Raw genomic sequence first — 20,164 nt, 5'->3', positions numbered from 1 at the left:
CATCCATAGCTGAGCTCATTGTCTCTTCTCCTCCACAATCTCTTGTGATGTCCTCATCTTCCATTTTACAACCCGGAGATAAAGTGAGACCATCCTTTGAAGGGTTCTCAATGGCGTGTCCTGGAAAATATAAATGATAGGGTTCATCTGCTTAAATCAAGATTCCAATTGGATCAGATAGATTTGAGTCAGCAGGTATTCTCTGTGGATGTCCCAACCAGCTGGAATACTTTCCCCCTTCAGTCAAAGGTCCTTTGGTCCTCCTACCAGATCACTTCTACATTCAAGCAGCCATGAGAGCAGGAACCAATGGGGACTGGGAGATGCATGCTCTTTACACAACCACAAGCCTAGGCACTCGGTCATGTGATCTCTGATAATCAAAAGGTTTGAAGTTTAGACTTGAGTCAGCAGATGTTCTCTGTGCCTGTTCCAACCAGTTTAGACCCTTTCCCCCCTTCAAAAAGCCTTTGGTCCTCCTCCCAGATCACTTCTACATTCAAGTAGCCATGAGTGCAGGAACCAATAGGGACTGGGAGGGGCATGCTCTTTACACAACCACAAGCCTAGGCACTGACTCAAGTGATCTCTGATAATCAAAAGGTTTGAAGTTTAGACTTGCAGACCCTTTAGCATAGAACAAGTGACCATAGGCCTAGGATTCTGGTGGTACGCAGCACAGGAGGGTGCTTGGAGAACTACTTTCTGCTGAAAATATGTGTTTTACTTTTTTATGTTCCTCCTTAACCCCTTGCCCTCCAGAGGATTTACCCCCCTTAATGACCACGCCTCTTTTTGCTACTCGGCGCTGCACTAATTCAACTGATAATTGCGCGGTCATGCAATGCTGCACCCAAACAAAATTTACGTCCTTTTTTTCACACAAATAGAGCTTTCTTTCGGTGGTATTTGATTACCTGTGCGCTTTTTATTTTTCACGCTATAAACAATAAAAGCCAAAAATTTTGAAGATAAGCAATATTTTTTACTTTCAGCTATAAAAAATATATAGAAAACTCAAAGTTGGTTATAAATTTAGGCCAAAATGTATTCTGCTCCATGTTTTTGGTAAAAAAAATCCCAATGAGTGTATATTGATTGCTTTGTGTGACAGTTATAGCGTCTACAAACTATGGTATAGATACTGCAATTTGCGCCATTTTTTTGCTATACAGCGCTGCGCTAGGTTAACGGACAATTGCGCGGTCATGCAATACGGTACATAAATAAAATTTACATCCTTTTTTTCCCCACAAATTGAGCTTTCTTTCGGTGGTATTTGATGGCCGGTGCATTTTTTATTTTTTGCGCTATATAAAAAAAGGCTGATAATTTTGAGGAAAAAAAAACAATATTTTGGACTTTTTGCTATAAAACATGTCCAGTAAAAAAAAATGCAAACATCAAATTTAGTCATAAATTTCTGCCAAAATGCATTCTGTGACATGTCTTTGCTAAAAAAAAAACCCAATACGTGTAAATTAATTGGTTTACGTGAAAGTTATAGCGTTTACAAATGGCGGGAAAGATACTGGGATTTTTAGTTTTTTTTTTATACTAATAATGGCGGCGATCAGTGAATTATGGCTGCGATCAGGGACTTATGGCAGCGACCAGCGACTTATGGCGGGACTGCGGCAGACATTCTGAGATTGGGGGGTACTGACTTGGGGTCACTGACATCCCCAAAAACACTAATACAGTGATCAGTGCAAAAACAAAAACACTGAGACTGTACTAATGGCACTGGGGAGGAAGGGGTTAACTTTATTTTGCAGGGAAGGGTTATAGGAGTGAGGGGAGTGTTTTACTAGGGGGCGGGGGTGTGTACTGGGCGGGACAAGGCTGATCGAGGGAGAGAAACTCTTCTTTCTTGATCAGCTCATCCTCGAGCTGTCAGGGAAGTGACAGACAGCACAGCTACTGCAGCTGTGCTTTCTGTCACTGTTTGCTGCCGATCGCCGGGAAACAGCCGGTAAAGACCGGCTGTGACCCAGCGACTGACATCCGCGGCGGTGATCGGCGGGACAGATAGGGCGGCGGCGCGCCTCGCGGGCGCCCCCTATCTGTTTACAAAACACGCGTTTTAAAACGTGGTTTTGCCTGCCAGTGCCGCCCTGCCACCGTATTTCTACAGTGGCAGGGCGGCAAGTGGTTAATTTCCCTCTCAAGAAAAATGTAAATAGAGATTTATAACTTTCAGCTACAAGTCTGCCCGAAGAAGAGTGACCAAGACACAATCTGTAATATATGTGTGCTACTGTAAAAAGGAGAAAAACACGACCTAGTATTACCAGATGAACCTCCGAATCTACATAAATAGGGATGCGCTCTCAGAGGTTGCTTGTTCGGAGGTTGCGAAAACAGTCTAACTAAATGGGTGTTCAGCTGAGCCAATCCTCTGACGGAAGCAGGAAGGGGAACGTTCAGCAGCGGGGATGGCAGGGACTTTTTAAAAAATGTTTTGAATAAAGGACTCGTCAAAAACTGTGTTGTGTTTTTATTTACTATTTACATTATTTAAGTGAATGAGTAGGAGTACTATGTAGCCCATACTCATTCACATAGCCAGCCAGAATCTGGGGGCTCCCTTATTGTTAAAGATTAATGATTCTGATGCGCCCCCCCACCCACAACCACTGGGTCAGGGTTGTATATAAGAGGTCCTTGTCTTTATTATCACAGCAAAGTACCCCTTTACCCATGTTGAGGGCATATGGCTTGGTGTGGTTCAAAAGGGAGGTGGCCTCAGGCTTGACCCAGCCATTCCTGGCCTTCTAGGCTGCATGCTCAGTTAATAGTCTGGTATGGATTTGGGGGGGACACGCCTTTTTTTTTTCAGCCTGGAGTTCCCCTAAAATCAATACTAGACCTGAAGGGCCTGGTATGGATTGTGTGGTGACCCCTTCTGCATTTTATTTTCATTCTGCTGTTGGCAGACAGCAGGGATAAGTCATTGGTTGTTAAGACATCAGGAAGTGCTGGCGACGAAGCGGAGCTCCACCCAAAAGGGGAAGTTCCACTTTAAGGCCTCTTCCCCCCGATCTTGTTTGAGAAATGGCATTTTTGGGAGGGGGAGGGAGCATATACCTGATTTTGATAAGTACCCGCTCCAACTCCTGCTCTGACCGCCTAGGCCAGGGATGTCAAACTGGCGGCCCTCCAGCTGTTGTGAAACTACAAGTCCCATCATGCCTCTGCCTTTGGGAGTCATGCTTGTAACTGTCAATCTTGCAATGCCTCATGGGACTTGTAGTTTGGCAACAGCTGGAGGGCCGCCAGTTTGACACCCTAGTCCAGGGGTAGGCAACCTGAGAGTCGCAGGACTACAAGTTCCATCATGCCTCTGCAAGTCATAGCTGTAACTGTCAGTAATCTGTGCAATGCCTCATGGGAAATGTAGTTCCACAACAGCTAGAGAGCCACAGGTTGCCTACCCCTGTCCTAGGTGGTCAGAGGCAAAAGTTTTTCACCCCCTCAGCTCCCCGCAGTCTTCTGGAACACATGACAGATCCCAGAAGACTGGGGGGGACCATTCACAATGCGCAGCGTAGCGCAGCAGCAAGCCACTTGCTGTCACGGCCGGCTGCCCACATTTAAGATGCCAGCGCTGGGGATAGACGACAGGAGGTGAAAACAGCTGGGGTGAGCAAAGCACAGGATTGTGGGACAGGTGAGTGGCTGTTTAATAAAAGTAGTTTTTGTGTAGTTGCTGACCTTTAACCCCTCGCCCTCCAGAGGATTCCCCCCCCTTCCTGACCAGGCCATTTTTTGCGCTACTGCTTTACTTTAACAATTGTGCGGTCATGCAACGCTGCACCCAAATGAACTTTACGTCATTTTTTTCCCACAAATAGAGCTTCCTTTCTGTGGTATTTGATCGTCTGTGTGTTTTTTTTATTTTTTGCGCTATAACCGACAATTTTGAAAAAAAACAAACAATATTTTGGACTTTTTGCTATTAACCACATGCCGCCCAGCCACTGTAGAAATACGGCGGCAGGACGGCACGGCTGGGCAAAACCACGTTTTTAAACGTGTTTTTAAAACAGGTAGGGGGTGCGCGCAAGGCCCTAGGACCGCCCTACCTGTCCTGTCGATCACGGCTGCAGATGTCAGTCGTCGGGTCACAGCCGGTCGTTACCGTCTAAGTCCCGGCGATTAGCGGCAATCAGTGACAGAGAGCAGGGCTGCAGTAGCTGTGCTTTCTGTCAGTTCCCTGACAGCTCCAGGACACGCTGATGGGGACAGAAGAGTTTATCTGTCCCGATCAGCGGTGTTCCCTGCAGTACACACCCCGCCCCATAGTAAAACACTCCCCTCACACAGATAACCCTTTCCTTGAAAAATAAAGTTAACCCCTTCCTCCCCAGTGCCATTAGTACAGTGTCAGTGTTTTTTTCGCACTGATCACTGTATTGGTGTCACTGGGGATGTCAGTGACCCCAAGTCAGTGCCGCCCAGAATGTCCGCCGCAGTTCCGCCATAAGTCACTGATCGCTGCCATAAGTCACTGATCGCCGCCATAAGTCGCTGATCGCCGCCATTATTAGTATAAAAAAAAATTTAAAATCCCAGTATCTTTCCCGCCATTTGTAAACGCTATAACTTTCACGTAAACCAATTAATTTACACGTATTGGGTTTTTTGTAGCAAAGACATGTCGCAGAATGCATTTTGGCAGCAATTTATGACTAAATTTGATTTTTAAATTTTTTCTTACTGGACATGTTTTATAGCAAAAAGTCCAAAATATTGTTTTTTTTCATCATCAAAATTGTCAGACTTTTTTTTATAGCGCAAAAAATAAAAACCGCACAGGCGATCAAATACCACCGAAATAAAGCTCAATTTGTGGGGAAAAAAAAGGATGTAAATTTCATTTATGTACCGTATTGCATGACCGCGCAATTGTCCGTTAAACTAGTGCAGCGCTGTATAGCAGAAAAATGGCGTAAATTGCAGTATCTATACCAGCAATGGGCAAACTACGGCCCGCGGAGCTAGGCTCCCGCTAGGCTCCTCTCACAGTCCGCCCTGAAGACCGGTGTAGCATGAAAATCTGTCTCCTATGAGGATCTGTCCCCCTCGACGTATCTGCGCATGTCCTGGAGATCGCCGATCGGCTGCTAATGCCTGAAACTGGCACATGCGCAGATACGTCGAGGGGGACAGATCCTCATAGGAGACAGATTTTCATGCTACACCGGAACGGCGCGGGAACACGGCGAGAGGAACGCGCGGAGCAAAGGTAAGTGAATTGACACAGGGGGGACTTGGGGACTTAATATGGGGGATGAATTAATATGGGGAATGAATTACTATATGGGGGGATGAATTACTATATGGGGGATGAATTACTATGGGGGATGAATTACTATATGGGGGGTGAATTACTATAGGGGGGATGAATTACTATATGGGGGATGTATTACTATGGGGGATGAATTACTATATGGGGGGTGAATTACTATAGGGGGGATGAATTACTATATGGGGGATGAATTACTATGGGGGATGAATTACTATATGGGGGATGAATTACTATAGGGGGGATGAATTACTATAGGGGGGATGAATTACTATAGGGGGGATGAATTACTATGGGGGATGAATTACTATATGGGGGATGAATTACTATGGGGGATGAATTACTATATGGGGGATGAATTACTATATGGGGGATGAATTACTATATGGGGGATGAATTACTATATGGGGGATGAATTACTATATGGGGGATGAATTACTATGGGGATGAATTACTATGGGGGATGAATTACTATATGGGGGATTAATTACTATGCTTACTATGGGGGAATATTACTATACTTACTATGGATGACACATACACATCATTCATCTACTCTTGGTCCGGCCCCCGGGTCCAATATATGAACCCATTGCGGCCCTCAAGTCAAAAAGTTTGCCCACCCCTGATCTATACCATAGTTTGTAGACGCTATAACTTCCACACAAAGCAATCAATATACACTTATTGGGATTTTTTTTACCAAAAACATGGAGCAGGATACATTTTGGCCTAAATTTAAACCAACTTTGAGTTTACTATATATTTTTAACGCTGAAAGTAAAAAATATTGTTTTTCTTCAAAATTTTTGGTCTTTTTTTTGTTTATAGTGTGAAAAATAAAAAGCGCACAGGTGATCAAATACCACCGAAAGAAAGCTCTATTTGTGTGAAAAAAATTATGTAAATTTTGTTTGGAAGCAGCATTGCATGACCGCGCAATTATCAGTTATCAGCCGAGTAGCAAAAAGAGGCCCGGTCATTAAGAGGGGTAAGTCCTCAGGAGTTCAAGTGGTTAAACATGTCCATTAAAAAAATTAAAAAAATCAAATTTCAAAAATTTACACCAAAATGTATTCTGCTCCATGTCTTTGCTAAAAAAAATAATCTAAATACGTGTAAATTAATTGGCTTACGTGAAAGTTGTACGGTTTACAAATGGCGGTATAGATACTGGGATTTTTTTTCTACTAGTAATGGCGGCGATCAGCGACTTTTAGTGGGACTGTGATGGACATTCTGACACTGGGGGGGAGCTGACTTGGTGTCACTGACATCCCTAGTTACACCAATACAGTGATCAGTGCTAATAAAAAGCACTGACACTGTACTAATGGCACTGGGCAGGAAGGGGTTAACATCTGGGGCGATCAAAGGGTTAACTGCGTGCTGGGTGTGAGATTTACTAGGGAGATGCTGAGATTTTACTAGGGAGGTGCTGTGCAGAGAGATACAAAGCAGCATGTCCTTGCTGACAGGGGAGAGACCTGTGTTGTTTACACACAGGTCTCTCCCTGATGATCGCCGGGTGCTGGTGGGGGAATCTCTGGTCGGTACCTGGTGATAGACATCCCTAGCTCCCAATAGTGGCACAGGTAAGGTGTGCGCGCACCCTACCTGGAAATGCAAAATCACGTATATATATGTGATTTTGCACAGCCCTGCTGCCCTGTAGCAGTACTTCTGCTATAGGGCGGTGGGGAACAGGTTAGTTTTCACACAGGAGACTGGAGCTCCTCTTTACCAGCCAATGACACTGGCAGGCGCAGCTCCTTAACAACGCAGCAAAAGCATGTATATGTGTTTTCTGTGCATTTCCATTGAAGTCTACAGGGCTAAAAGTGCAGGTGCATCACACCAAAGTGGCACAGGACCCTTTTCCAAAAAAGATCTGATGTGTAAGGCGGGAATCAATACAGGGAGGTGACAAACATCAACCTTTTATTGGCTGTTATCACTCATCTCCCACTCTACTCTGGACCAATCAGTGAGCAGAGATAACAGAAGAATATATTGTGGCTCACCTGTGCTGATCTCTGTAGGAGTGTCCTCCTCTTTGAATGTCCTCATCATTCCAGCCTCCTCCGTATATTGCTGATCATCCCTCACATACGTCTCTTCTACTTCACCCTCAACTCCATACTCCTCATCCTCCTCTTTATACTCTTCTTTAACAACAATATTATAATCCTCGAAGTTTCCGCTCTGAAAGATATAATAAAACATTCATTGTAACAAACATGCTGTGTATAAATCACAACTACCAATAATCATTAGTCATCTACCTGATGATGGTGAGGGATGGTGTGACCTTCTTGTGTGGAATCCCGGGAATACAGAGGATGGGGACATTTCTCTGGTGGGTTCATGTAGCTGGATGACTCCACCATGGTGTCCGGGTACAGATCTTTGTGTCCTTTTAGAGACTCAAACCCCATTACCTCCATCACACAATCCTCCTCCTCCTCCTTTATTTCTTCTTTAATATCAAATTTAGAATCAGTCAGATCTCCACTCTGCATATAAAATAAATTGTAAAACTGTAAGTCATGTACAAATCCTATTGGTACTATCAGTGATTGTTTCTCATCTACCTGATGATGGTGAGGGATGGTGTGACCTTCCTGTGTGGAATCCCGGGAATACAGAGGACGGGGACATCTCTCTGGTGGGTTCCCATGACTGGATCCATCTACCTGATGATGGTGAGGGATGGTGTGACCTTCCTGTGTGGAATCCCAGGAATACAGAGGACGGGGACATCTCTCTGGTGGGTTCCTGGTATTAGGTGGCTCCATCATATCCTTGTGTCCTTCTGAAAACTCCTCCATCACTCCATACTCCTCATCCTCCTCTTTATACTCTTCTTTAACAATATTATCCCCGAGGTTTCCACTCTGAATATATAATAAAAATGACATCAATGGTAACAATGCAGATAATTTACAGATCCTAATGATACTATCAGTGATTGTTCCTCATCTACCTGATGATGGTGAGGGATGGTGTGACCTTCCTGTGTGGAATCCCAGGAATACAGAGGGCGGGGACATCTCTCTGGTGGGTTCCCATGACTGGATCCATCTACCTGATGATGGTGAGGGATGGTGTGATCTTCCTGTGTGGAATCCCGGGAATACAGACGACGGGGACATCTCTCTGGTGGGTTCCCATGACTGGATCCATCTACCTGATGGTGAGGGATGGTGTGACCTTCCTGTGTGGAATCCCGGGAATACAGAGGACGGGGACATCTCTCTGGTGGGTTCCCATTACTGGATCCATCTACCTGATGGTGAGGGATGGTGTGACCTTCCTGTGTGGAATCCCGGGAATACAGAGGACGGGGACATCTCTCTGGTGGGTTCCCATGACTGGATCCATCTGTAGGAAACACACACACTGACTGAATCCATTGTTTCTATGTGTTTATCAGATGATGGGGGATCTAGGTGGATCCTCCGTACTGCTCTCTCCTTTACAATAAAGTCTCCTCTTACCCGGTGATGTGAGGGGCGGCTGATTGTCCATCATGACGTCCTTGTAGAGATCCTTGTGTCCTTCTAAATACTCCCACTCCTCCATGGAGAAATAGACAGTGACACCCTGACACCTTATAGGAACCTGACACACACAATGATACAGTCACCATCCAGACACATCCCTTGTCTGTTACTAGAAAATTAACAAAAAATCCACCATATATATGACTTTAAAGGTTCCAAATTATGGTTACATGTACACTGCTGTTAAAATTCAATACATTTATTCAAATTCATAAAATATGAAACGTTAAAAGAGAAATTTGGTTCACAGTGTATCATTGGCCTTCCCATCCTACCGTATACCATGCGTATCCTTTGTTGTATTCAAAGCAAGTAATTCACAAGATTCTATGTGGCAATGGCTGGGGCGATTTCAGTTATTTGTATGATGCCTTTTGTGGGTCCACAAATTATAAACCAGCCAGCCAAAGAGAGAGACCTCTGTACACTTGGCAGAGACTTGTGCAGGATGGGATAGGTCATTGTCTGCAACATGTGTTGGACTGTATGACTGGCGAATAAGCAAGGAGGTGAAGAGAGGCCAGGGGGCCATGGGGACAAGCTGAAGCACATACACTATATTGCCAAAAGTATTGGGCCAGCCCTCCAATTCATGTGATTCAGGTGTTCCAATCCCCTCCATGGACACAGCTGTATACAATCAAGCCCCTAGGCATGCAGACTGCTTCTACAAACATTGGTGAAAGAATGGGTCGCTCTCAGGAGCTCAGTGACTCCAAGCATGGTCCTGTGATAGGTTGTCACCTGTGCAATAAGTCCATCCGTGACATTTCCTGGCTACTAAATATTCCACGCTCAACTGTTAGTGGGATTATAACAAAGTGGAAGCAACTGGGAACAACAACCACTCAGCCACCAAGTGGTAGGCCACGTCACATGACAGAGCGGGGTCAGCGCATGCTGAAGCGCACAGTGCGCAGAAGTCACCAAGTGTCTGCAGAGTCAATAGCTAAAGACCTCCAAACTTGGTGTGGCCTTCAGATGAGCACAACAACAGTGTGTAGAGAGCTCCATGGCTGAGCAGCTGCATCCAAGCCTCACATCACCAAGGGCAATGCAAAGCGTTGGATGCCGTGGTGTAAAGCACGCTGCCACTGGACTCTAGAGCAGAGGAGACATGTTCACTGAAGTGACTAATCATGCATCTCTGGCAATCCGATGGACGTCTCTGGGTTTGGCGGTTGCCAGGAGAACGGTACTTGCCTGATTCCATTGTGCCAAGTGACGTTTGGTGGAGGGAGGATGATGGTGTGGGGTTGTTTTGTCAGGGGTTGGGCTTGGCCCCCTAGTTCCAGTAAAGGGAACTCTTAAGGCAACATTTTGGACAATTTCATGCTCCCAACTTTGTAGGAAGAGTTTGGGGATAGCCCCTTCCTGTTCATGACTGCGCACCAGTGCACAAATCAAGGTCCATAAAGACATGGATGACCATGTTTGGGGTGGAGGAACTTGACTGTCCTGCACAGAGTCCTGACCTCAACCCCATAGAACACCTTTGGGATGAATTAGAGCGGAGACTGTGAGCCAGGCCTCCTCCCCCGACATCAGTGCCTGACCTCACAAATGTGCTTCTGGAAGAATGGTCCAACCTTCCCACAGACACCCTCCTAAACCTTGTGGACGGCCTTCCCAGAAGAGTTGAAGCTGTTATAGCTGCAAAGGGCGGGGCCAACTCAATATTGAACCCTACGGACTAAGACTGGGGGGCCATTAAAGTTCATGTGCGTGGAAAGGCCGGAGACCAATACTTGGGGCAATATAGTGTAAATCGATGGTGAGTGTGGATGGCAGGACAATGCAAGCCCTAGAATATGCTGTGATAAGAGTGGCTCAGCCACGCTTTGCAACACTAAGCACTAAGGACATCATGCTGGATACTGGGCTGCGAGTAATTTCGTGGCATGGACTGGCTGTGTGTTGCACAGAGATGAATGAGACCTTAGTACCAGTGTGTGCTGTTTGTGGTGCCCTGACTTCTGCACAGACACCTTGGGCCCACTGCAGGGGATGCAGAACCTTCCTAGTTGATGTACTCCCAGATGGAAAGGCACCATGTGAGCATTGGGTGCCATGGAAGGAGAATTCTACTTGGGAAATAATCAAAAGCATTAACCTCCCTAGCGGTCTGATTATTTCAGATTTTTGGTGCTGAAAGCGGTACATTTTTTTGCATGGAAATATGTATTTTTTTTATTGTAGGCTGTAATTCTTAGGAATAACTCACTGAAATCTGTCCGAACAAGAGTCTAGTAAACATCCCGGGTATGTTAAAATTTGAAACACAAAATCATAAATTATAATATAATAATCATAAAAATAATAATATAATAATAATAAATGTAATTCAATAATATAATCAACCAAAAACACTGAAATTTGAAATATAGCGCCAAGTTCGCACATCGCTGAGCAAAGTCGCAGAATCGTTTTCAGTGTCTGATGAGGAATTTCCCCCACCAATCATTATCACTCAATTCTGCAAGTGGTTCTGATTTACTATCGCTGTTCTCTAGCCGGTCTAAAACAGCTTTTGACCTAAAGGGACGCTTTTTGGACGCCATGGACGTTTCTCAGTTTCCAGGCAGAAAGAACAGTAAAAATGCAGGCAGGGCGCAGGACAAAGCACTCGGGACAAAATGTATGTGAAATGGTTTGATACAGGAATGTTATACTATGTGATTTTAGTGTATTTAGTGAATGTCACTTTTTGTCATTTTTGAATTTCCCGCCGTTCCGTCCCCGTACATCCCGACGTCGCAGGGAACGGAACCCAGATGACAGATGCCGGCATCCGCCGGATTACATTGCCGGGGACACTGCAGGAGGGACATCGTGGGAGCGCAGGACAAGGTAAGTGATCGAGGGATCATGGAGCAGCGCCGCAGAGTATTTCCGAGTGTAGCTCGGGGTTACCGCTTGTGGTACTGAAACTTTACCCCGAGCTACACTCGGGAATACCGCCAGGGAGGTTAAAGCAGTAATAAATACAAAACCAAAAATGTAATATATTGCAGCTTACCAATCACTAGATATGGTGGCTGCATTAGTTTTCTTTTTTTTAGTTTTTTCCCCTCTGTTTTCACCTGGTGATCTGGCCAGTAACACATCTCCTGTATTAAAGCACTCCCATTCTGGATGAAGGAGCACAAAGATCACCTTTGGACAGCAGCATTGTCAGTCTGGGGTTGGGGAGGGTTAGACGTACTAGCAGATTCAGATATAATAACATATTGAAGCCAAACTCCAGCTCACACTGCAATTACACAGTTAAGCTGCATTCACACCAGGTTTTGTAGCGCAAAGCTTGAAGCTCCAAAACGCTCAGGGGAAAAAAAAAATCAATAATTCTCTATGGAGATGGTTCACATCTCCACTCCAAGTCTCCTGAAGCAGGACGCCTGAAGCTCAAAAAAGTTTTGGAGCTGAAATTGGGCAGATTTGCACATTTTTGGCAAGTTTTTATTCCCAAAACCTAGCGACAAATGATGCAATAGATGATATTGGGCACAATTCACTAAGGCTCCATTCACATCTGAGTGTAGTGTTTTTCATGCATATTTTATCGTGTGTTTATACAAATATTTTCTGTTTTTTTTATACGTTTTTAGCTGTTTTGGAGCTTTGACCTTCTTTTATTAGCTGATAGAGAAGAATGGGCTGCCGAGTCGTTAACAACCTATGAGTAATCAGCTGTCAGAAGGGTTCCCCACTGACAGCTGAATGTAAAAAAAAAAAGTCGGCAATTACAAAATAATAAAAAAATGACATAGGGTCTTCCCCACATCCATACCAAGCTCTTTAGGTCTGGTTATAATTTTGAGGAGAACCCCCACACCAAAATTAAAAAAAAAATGTCTTGGGGTTCCCCTCAAAATCCATACCAGACCCTTATCTGAGCATGCAGCCCAGCTGGTCAGGAAAGGGGGACCATACCAGGCCACATGCCCTAAACATGGGGGGTGCTTTGCGGCACTGTAGTGTGAAAAAAGACAGAAGACAGTCTTTGACAAGTCCTTTATTAAAAGAAGGAAAATAAAAGAATGCCCCCCACTGTAGATCCAATGTCAATCACAATGCCCGCTGCCACCACCACACAAAAAAAGGCAAAAAAAAAAAGGCTCCGCTCCCGACGCTGGCTCCCGGCTGTCTGACTGCTCTGCTGGCTTGACAGTTCTTAAATATGTAAAGGGTTGGGCCATCACATATGTGACCCCACCCCCATATGACATTATTGACCCAGCATGCCCCGGTTGTTGTAGCACAGGGGCGTGGTCATGCGGGTGATGTCATTGGGTGGCCCTACCCCTGACATATTTAAGAACTGTCAAGCCAGCGGAGCAGTCAGGCAGCGGGAGCCAGCGTCGGGAGTGGAGCCTTTTTTTTTTTCCGGGTGGTGGTAGCGGGCATCGTGATTGACGTTGGATCTTCGGGGGACATTCTTTTATATTCCTTCTTTTATTAAAGGATTTGCCAAAGACTGTCTTCTTTCACACTGCAGTTTTATTTTGTGAATGTGTAGTGGTACCATGTACTCCATACTCATTCACATGGGGGGCCAGGATCTGGGGGCCCCCTCGCTAAAGGGGGGCTGCCAGATTCCAATAAGCCCCCCACCCGCAGACCCCCACAACCACAGCCCAGGGTTGTGGGGAAGAGGCCCTTGTCCTCATCAACATGGAGACAAGATGCTTTGAACTCACCCATGTTTAGGGCATGTGGCCTGGTATGGTTCGGGGGGGCTCGCTTGTCCTTCCCCTTTGCTCGGATAAGGGTCTGGTATGGATTTTGGGGGGACCCCATGTCATTTTTTTTTTTGGTGTGGGGGTTCCCCTCAAAATCCATGCCAGACCCAAACGGCTTGGTATGGATGGGAGGGGGGACCCCACGCCTTTTTAAATTATTTTTAATCGCTGGCAATTCTTTCTTTTACATTCAGCCGTCAGTGGGGAACCCCGCTGACAGCTGAAACATTAACACATGGTTGTCACTACTAAAATACCGCATGACTTGATAAAATAACTCATGCTGTATTTTTGTAGCCTTTTTTAGTGAATTCAAATTTTTTTTTAAAAAATGCTATGCAGTATCCTACCGCATGCTCTGATGCGGGACGGTACCGCGCAAGTTTTTTTTAGAGGTAAAGGTTTTACATAAATAAAAGCTGACCTTTGTAAACACCCTTGTCATTGGTAAATGGTTCGTCTCAACACTATAAACTGTTACATTTGCAGGACAGCTTGTTCTGTTGAAAAACAACAGACTTACTGACCAGATCATTCAATGCAAGTAAGGGAAAGAAAGCTTAAAAAGAAAATGAATGCAGCCATCACATCTAAAAATTGGTAAGCTGCAATATAATAAACATTTGTTTTTAGATTTAATACTGCTATAAGGATCCCAAGCCAAAGCTAGAGGAGGTGCACCCAGGCTCTGCAGATCTGGTGCCACAGGTGGAGGAGGTCCTGCCCCAGAGCTCCCCCAGGGACAGTGGGGATGAGCTGGTCTGTAGAGAGGTGTGAAGAGAAGGGCCTTGCCATCCGCGAGGATGCCGGTGACACAGCGACACAGTCCTGCCGCGCATTGACATCTGAGGATCTTATCAATATCTTTTTGTAAGTGAGGTCTCCAGACCAGATCTATATAGAGGAATCGGGACCTCCTTCCACCTGCTGGTGACCCCTCTAGTGATATAAAGATCTATATAGAGGAATCAGGATCCTCCCTCCTGATGGTGACCCCTCTAGTGATATAAAGATCTATAAAGAGGAATCAGGACCTCCTTCCTAGATCTATATAGAAGAATCAGGACCTCCTTCCTCCTGCTGGTGATCCATCTAGTGATATAAAGATCTATATAGAGGAATCGGGACCTCCTTCCTCCTGCTGGTGACCCCTCTAGTGATATAAAGATCTATATAGAGGAATCGGGACCTCCTTCCTCCTGCCAGTGACCCCTCTAGTGATATAAAGATCTATATAGAGGAATCAGGATCCTCCCTCCTGATGGTGACCCCTCTAGTGATATAAAGATCTATAAAGAGGAATCGGGACCTCCTTCCTCCTGCTGGTGACACCTCTAGTGATATAAAGATCTATATAGGGGAACTGGGACCCCCTTCCTCCTGCTGGTGACCCCTCTAGTGATATAAAGATCTATATAGAGGAATCAGAACCTCCTTCCGGTGACCCCTCTAGTGATATAAAGATCTATATAGAGGAATCAGGACCTCCTTCCTCCTGCCGGTGACCCCTCTAGTGATATAAAGATCTATATAGAGGAATCAGGACCTCCTTCCTCCTGCCAGTGACCCCTCTAGTGATATAAAGATCTATATAGAGGAATCAGGACCTCCTTCCTCCTGCCGGTGATCAATCTAGTGATATAAAGATCTATATAGAGGAATCAGGACCTCCTTCCTCCTGCCAGAGACCCCTCTGGTGATATAAAGATCTATATAGAGGAAGCAGGACTTCCTTCCTACTGCTGGTGACCCCTCTAGTGATGTATCAGGAATCAGGACCTCCTTCCGGTGACCCCTCTAGTGATATAAAGATCTATATAGAGGAATCGGGACCTCCTTCCTCCTGGTGACCCCTCTAGTGATATAAAGATCTATATAGAGGAATCGGGACCTCCTTCCTCCTGGTGACCCCTCTAGTGATATAAAGATCTATATAGAGGAATCAGGACCTCCTTCCTCCGGCCAGAGACCCCTCTAGCGATATAAAGATCTATATAGAGGAAGCAGGACTTCCTTCCTACTGCTGGTGACCCCTCTAGTGATGCATCCTAGAATTATATTTGCTCTCCCCACTGCCTGGCCACACTCTTTGCTCATTTTCCAATCATCTCAAATAAGTACCCCCAAGTCCTTTTCCTCTGTAGTGCTGGCCAACACTGCACCCCCAATGTTGTACTCTCTCAGGGGATTATTTTTCCCTCGGTGCATTATTTTACATTTAGAAACATTGAACTGAAATTTCTACTTTTTTGACCAATCTTCCAACAATGCCAGATCCTGTTCCATGTTACAGACACCTCCAGGGATATCAACCCTATTACACACCTTTGTGTCATCAGCAAAGAGACATCCCCTTACCCAACAACCCTTTAGTTCTATCCCTTACATATAGATTACAAAAGAACATGTCCCAGTACAGAACCTTGGGGTACACCACTAGTGACTGCTCTCTGTTCTGAGTGAACCCCATTTACAACCACACACTGGTATCTATCTTTTAGGCAGCTGCATATCCACCGAACCACCCAAGGGCTAAGTCCTAGCTTGTCCAACATTTGTATTAGATCATTATGTGGAACTGTATCACATGCCTTGCTGGAATCAAGATCAACCATGTCCACAGCACCACCCTGGTCCAAAACATTGGTGGCATAGTCAAAAAAATCCAATCAGATGAGTCTGACATGATCTGCCCTCAGTAAAGCCATGCTGCTTTGGAAACAACAAGTTTTGTGTTTTTAAATGATCAATGATCCTTCCTTTCAGGAGTGATTCCAATAACTTGACTACAACCGATGGTAAACTCACGGGCCTGTAATTACTTCTACCTTGCTGCCCTTCTTTTGGAGCAGTACATTAGCTGTCCACCAGTCATGGGGAACTTCTACTGTTAGAAGATATTGATTAAAAAGATAATTTACTGGTCCAACAACTAGACCTCAAAGTTCTCTGAGATCTCTGGGATGATCCATCAGGACCCATTGCTTTATTAATCTTTAACCGAGACAGTTAATCTGCTACCTCTGTCTCCAGAAATCCTAAAAATGATCCATCTTTACTGGAACCAATATGATTTCCCAACTTGTTATTGTTAGTATAATTTATTTCTGAGAAGACTGAACAAGAGTCATTGTTTAAGTGGTTTGCTTCATCCAGGTCTCCCTCAACATAGGTGTTGTGCCCAGTTTTCACTTCAGTGATCCCATCGTATTTTTCTATCACTAATGTACCTAAAAATGTTTTATCTCCTTTCTTCATAGATTTAGCAATTTCCTCCTCTTTCTGTGCTTAGGCAGCGCTGATAATGTGTTTGGCCTCCTTTTGTATATTTTTATACTCTTCTCTATCACCTCCACCTCCTGTTTCCTTGAATCTCCTATATGATGATTTCTTTTCCTTTACTATCCTACTTCTCTTTAGTGAACCATATTGTTTCTTTCTCCCCTTTATTCTTACTAACTTGCCTGACATATAATCTAGTTGTCTCCAGGATGGTAGACTCTAACAGTGCCCACTGATTACTTACTCCGGTCCTTTTACTCCAACCTTTCAACTCATTTTTTAGAAATTCACCATTTCACCAAAATTTGTCTTTTTGAAATCTAAAACTTTTGTTTTTGTATATGATTTTTCAGTTATTTTAATATCAAACCAAAGACATTGGTGATCACTAGAACCCAACTTTTCTCCCACCTCAACATTAGACAGTCGATCCCCATTTGTCAGTACTAGGTCTAGAATATGATCACCTCGGGTTGGACTTTTTACTGTTGTAGAGAAGCCCCATTCAGTGCTTCCATTACATCCCTGCTCCTGCTTGTAATAGCAGTTTGAGATTTCCAGTTAATGTCAGGCGTGGTGACGTCACCCATAATGAAAACCTCCCCCTTCATTGCCGTTTGAGTTATCTCATCAATCAAGAAGTCATCCTAATCTTTAGTCTGTCCTGGGGGTCTGTATATGACACCAGTTCTAAGTTAAAGATCCTCCTCTGGTTGGAAGGCAGACCCAGAGGGCTTTGAGTATCTTGTTTGTTTTTTGAATTGTTAGCCTTATGCTATTTCTGACATATATGACAACTCCACCTCCCCTCCCCCCTACTCTGTCTTTCCTGTATAGTGTATACCCTGGTATAGTTACTTCCCAGTCATCTGAATCCTTGAACCACGTCTCTGTAATTACAACAAGGTCCAAGTTGTCCCAGTGAGAAGGTGACCCATCTCCACAATGAGGAGAATGTTCCGGCCCCGGAAGTGGGGGAATGTTGTGCCCCTGAAGGGGTTAATCTGGGTTCCCACACTATATATGTGTGTATCATCATCTGCTGGAGATAAAAGACGTCACAGTGACTATGGAGGAAGAGGACGGACGTGACTATGGAGGAAGAGGATGGACATGACTATGGAGGAAGAGGACGGACGTGACTATGGAGGAAGAGGACGCACGTGACTATGGAGGAAGAGGACGCACGTGACTATGGAGGAAGAGGACGCACGTGACTATGGAGAAAGAGGACGGACGTGACTATGGAGGAAGAGGACGGACGTGACTATGGAGGAAGAGGACGGACGTGACTATGGAGGAAGAGGACGGACGTGACTATGGAGGAAGAGGACGGACGTGACTATGGGGGAAGAGGACGGACGTGACTATGGGGGAAGAGGACGGACGTGACTATGGGGGAAGAGGACGGACGTGACTATGGGGGAAGAGGACGGACGTGATTATGGGGGAAGAGGACGGACGTGACTATGGAGGAAGAGGACGGACGTGACTATGGGGGAAGAGGACGGACATGACGGGGGGGTTACTGGGTGTAAATAGGAAATAACATCTTATTACCTCCTCTGCTGCCACTTCCACCAACGTCTCCTCTCTACTTCCTCCCCACTCACCTCTCACCCAGAACTTCCTGTCTGTACCTGACATCACTTCCTGTCTGCCCCTGACAACACTTCCTGTCTGTGTTCCATAGAGACTTCCTGTCTGGGTAGATGTGAGACCACCACCTTGTGGAGCTCAGAGGAACTGCAGACCCGAGATATGTCTCTTAGAGTGAACATATGCTTGTCCTTGTTGCCAAATGTCCCTGATGCTGCAGGACAGTCCATGGATTTTGGATACTATCCTAGTGAGTCCTCATCCCTCAGGTTCCAGGACTCCTGCAGAGCGGTAGTGAGGTGATGATGGCTGGAACACTCCATCACCAGGTACTGCAATTATACCAGACTGTTGAGAGCCGTGATCTCCTCTCTGACAGTGAAAGTAGAACTCCGACATCAGCAGAGAGGCAGCGGGAGGGGGTGGTCAAGTAAGTACTGCCACTGACCACCAATGATGGGCTGTGATTAGACTTTGTTCTCACTGACACCAACGATGGGGCTCATTTTATCCCACTGACACCATTGATGGGGCTCATTTTAGCCCATTGACACCAACAATGGGGCTCATTTTATCCCACTGACACCAACAATGGGGCTCATTTTATCCCACTGACACCAACAATTGGACTTATTGTATCTCAACGACACCAACAATGGGATTGATTTGATCCAATAGACACCAATGATGGGGCTTATTGTATCTCAATGACTCCAGTGATGATACTTATTATATCCTATTGACACCAACGATGGCTCTTACTTTATCATTTACTGATATCAAAAATGGAGCCTTTTTTTTCTCCTATTCAACTTTTTGTCTGTAAATGCCACAGAGGCTTCCTGGGTTTCAACTCCTTGAAATAAGTGAGATCACCAACTGTGAACATGGCCTTGCGTAAGTACTCTATATTAGGGATGGGCAGAAGGTTTGAGTCGAACAAAAGTTTGACTTGGACATTGGCCATTCGAGTGTTCGTTGAACACTTGGACGGTAAGGGCGTTCGGCGGAAAGTTCGCCCGCGCGCCCCACAATGTAATTTGTGCATTGTGATTGAGTACAGGCCTCACAACTCACAACTGAGTTTACAGGAAGAGCCATGATTGGCCAAAGTCTTGGTGACTTTGGCCAATCATGGCTCAGGGGCTAAGACCATGCCCCGCACTATTTATGGCTTCTGATACTGCTGCCTTGCGTAGTGTGTGTTATAGGAGTGGTCTCATGCAGTGGTATAATGGTAGCCTGGTGCAGTGTTATATGAGTCTATAATGGACCAAGCACAAACATACTGCACCTAAGCACCAAAATCCCATCCCACACAGAAAAATAAAGTGGAAAAATCCCCTAAAAAATCCTCACCATGTCCAAAAGACCAAGAAGGAATGGCAGATTCTCACAAGCAGCTAAGAGAGAGCAAGCAGCCTCTGTGTCCACAGTGAACAGTGGTGGTCGTGGACATGGTGTATCTTCTGCAGGCAGGGCACGCTTGTCCTTTTTTTCCGGTGCTGCCCATATTATTTAGCCACAAGCAGAAGAGGTGGTGGAGTGGACAACTCAGCCATCCTCCTCCTTCTCATCCTCTGTCACCCAGGCTCATACTATTTTGCCTTCTACTGCAGCTGCCAAAGTGGTCTATTCCACAGGCTCCTTGTCCACCACAGCTG

General features: G+C 45.2%; 2 protein-coding genes across 2 annotated transcripts in view; both read right to left on the bottom strand.

The window, feature by feature from the left end:
- Positions 1–20,164, bottom strand: part of LOC149451776 (uncharacterized) — a 66,500-nt gene that overhangs the window by 1,524 nt on the left and 44,812 nt on the right. The window lies entirely within an intron of this gene.
- On the bottom strand, positions 16–19,467 carry LOC149451777 (uncharacterized). The gene is made up of 4 exons (XM_089690171.1): positions 19,381–19,467; positions 8,298–8,501; positions 7,753–8,208; positions 16–120 (listed from the first exon to the last, which is right to left on the bottom strand). Exons 1-4 carry the CDS (start codon positions 19,465–19,467, stop codon positions 16–18), a joined length of 852 nt encoding a protein of 283 aa, XP_089546297.1.

Source organism: Staurois parvus, unplaced genomic scaffold, assembly GCF_062004578.1.
Source record: "Staurois parvus isolate SC_StPar_1 unplaced genomic scaffold, SC_StPar_1.0 ptg000519l, whole genome shotgun sequence".
NCBI classification, from domain to species: Eukaryota; Metazoa; Chordata; class Amphibia; order Anura; family Ranidae; genus Staurois; species Staurois parvus.
Note: the sequence above shows the minus strand (reverse complement) of the source record. Positions and strands in the feature narration are given on the sequence as shown.

Excerpts from the sequence above, each read along its gene's own strand:
- LOC149451777 (XM_089690171.1), bottom strand. The coding sequence starts at position 19,467 with ATGGCCAATGTCCAAGTCAAACTTTTGTTCGACTCAAACCTTCTGCCC. Across the intron at positions 8,502-19,380 it reads TACGCAAGGCCATGTTCACA|GTAGATGGATCCAGTCATGG; the intron begins GTTGGTGATCTC and ends CCTCACCATCAG. Across the intron at positions 121-7,752 it reads AGGAGGATTGTGTGATGGAG|GACACGCCATTGAGAACCCT; the intron begins GTAATGGGGTTT and ends TATATTTTCCAG.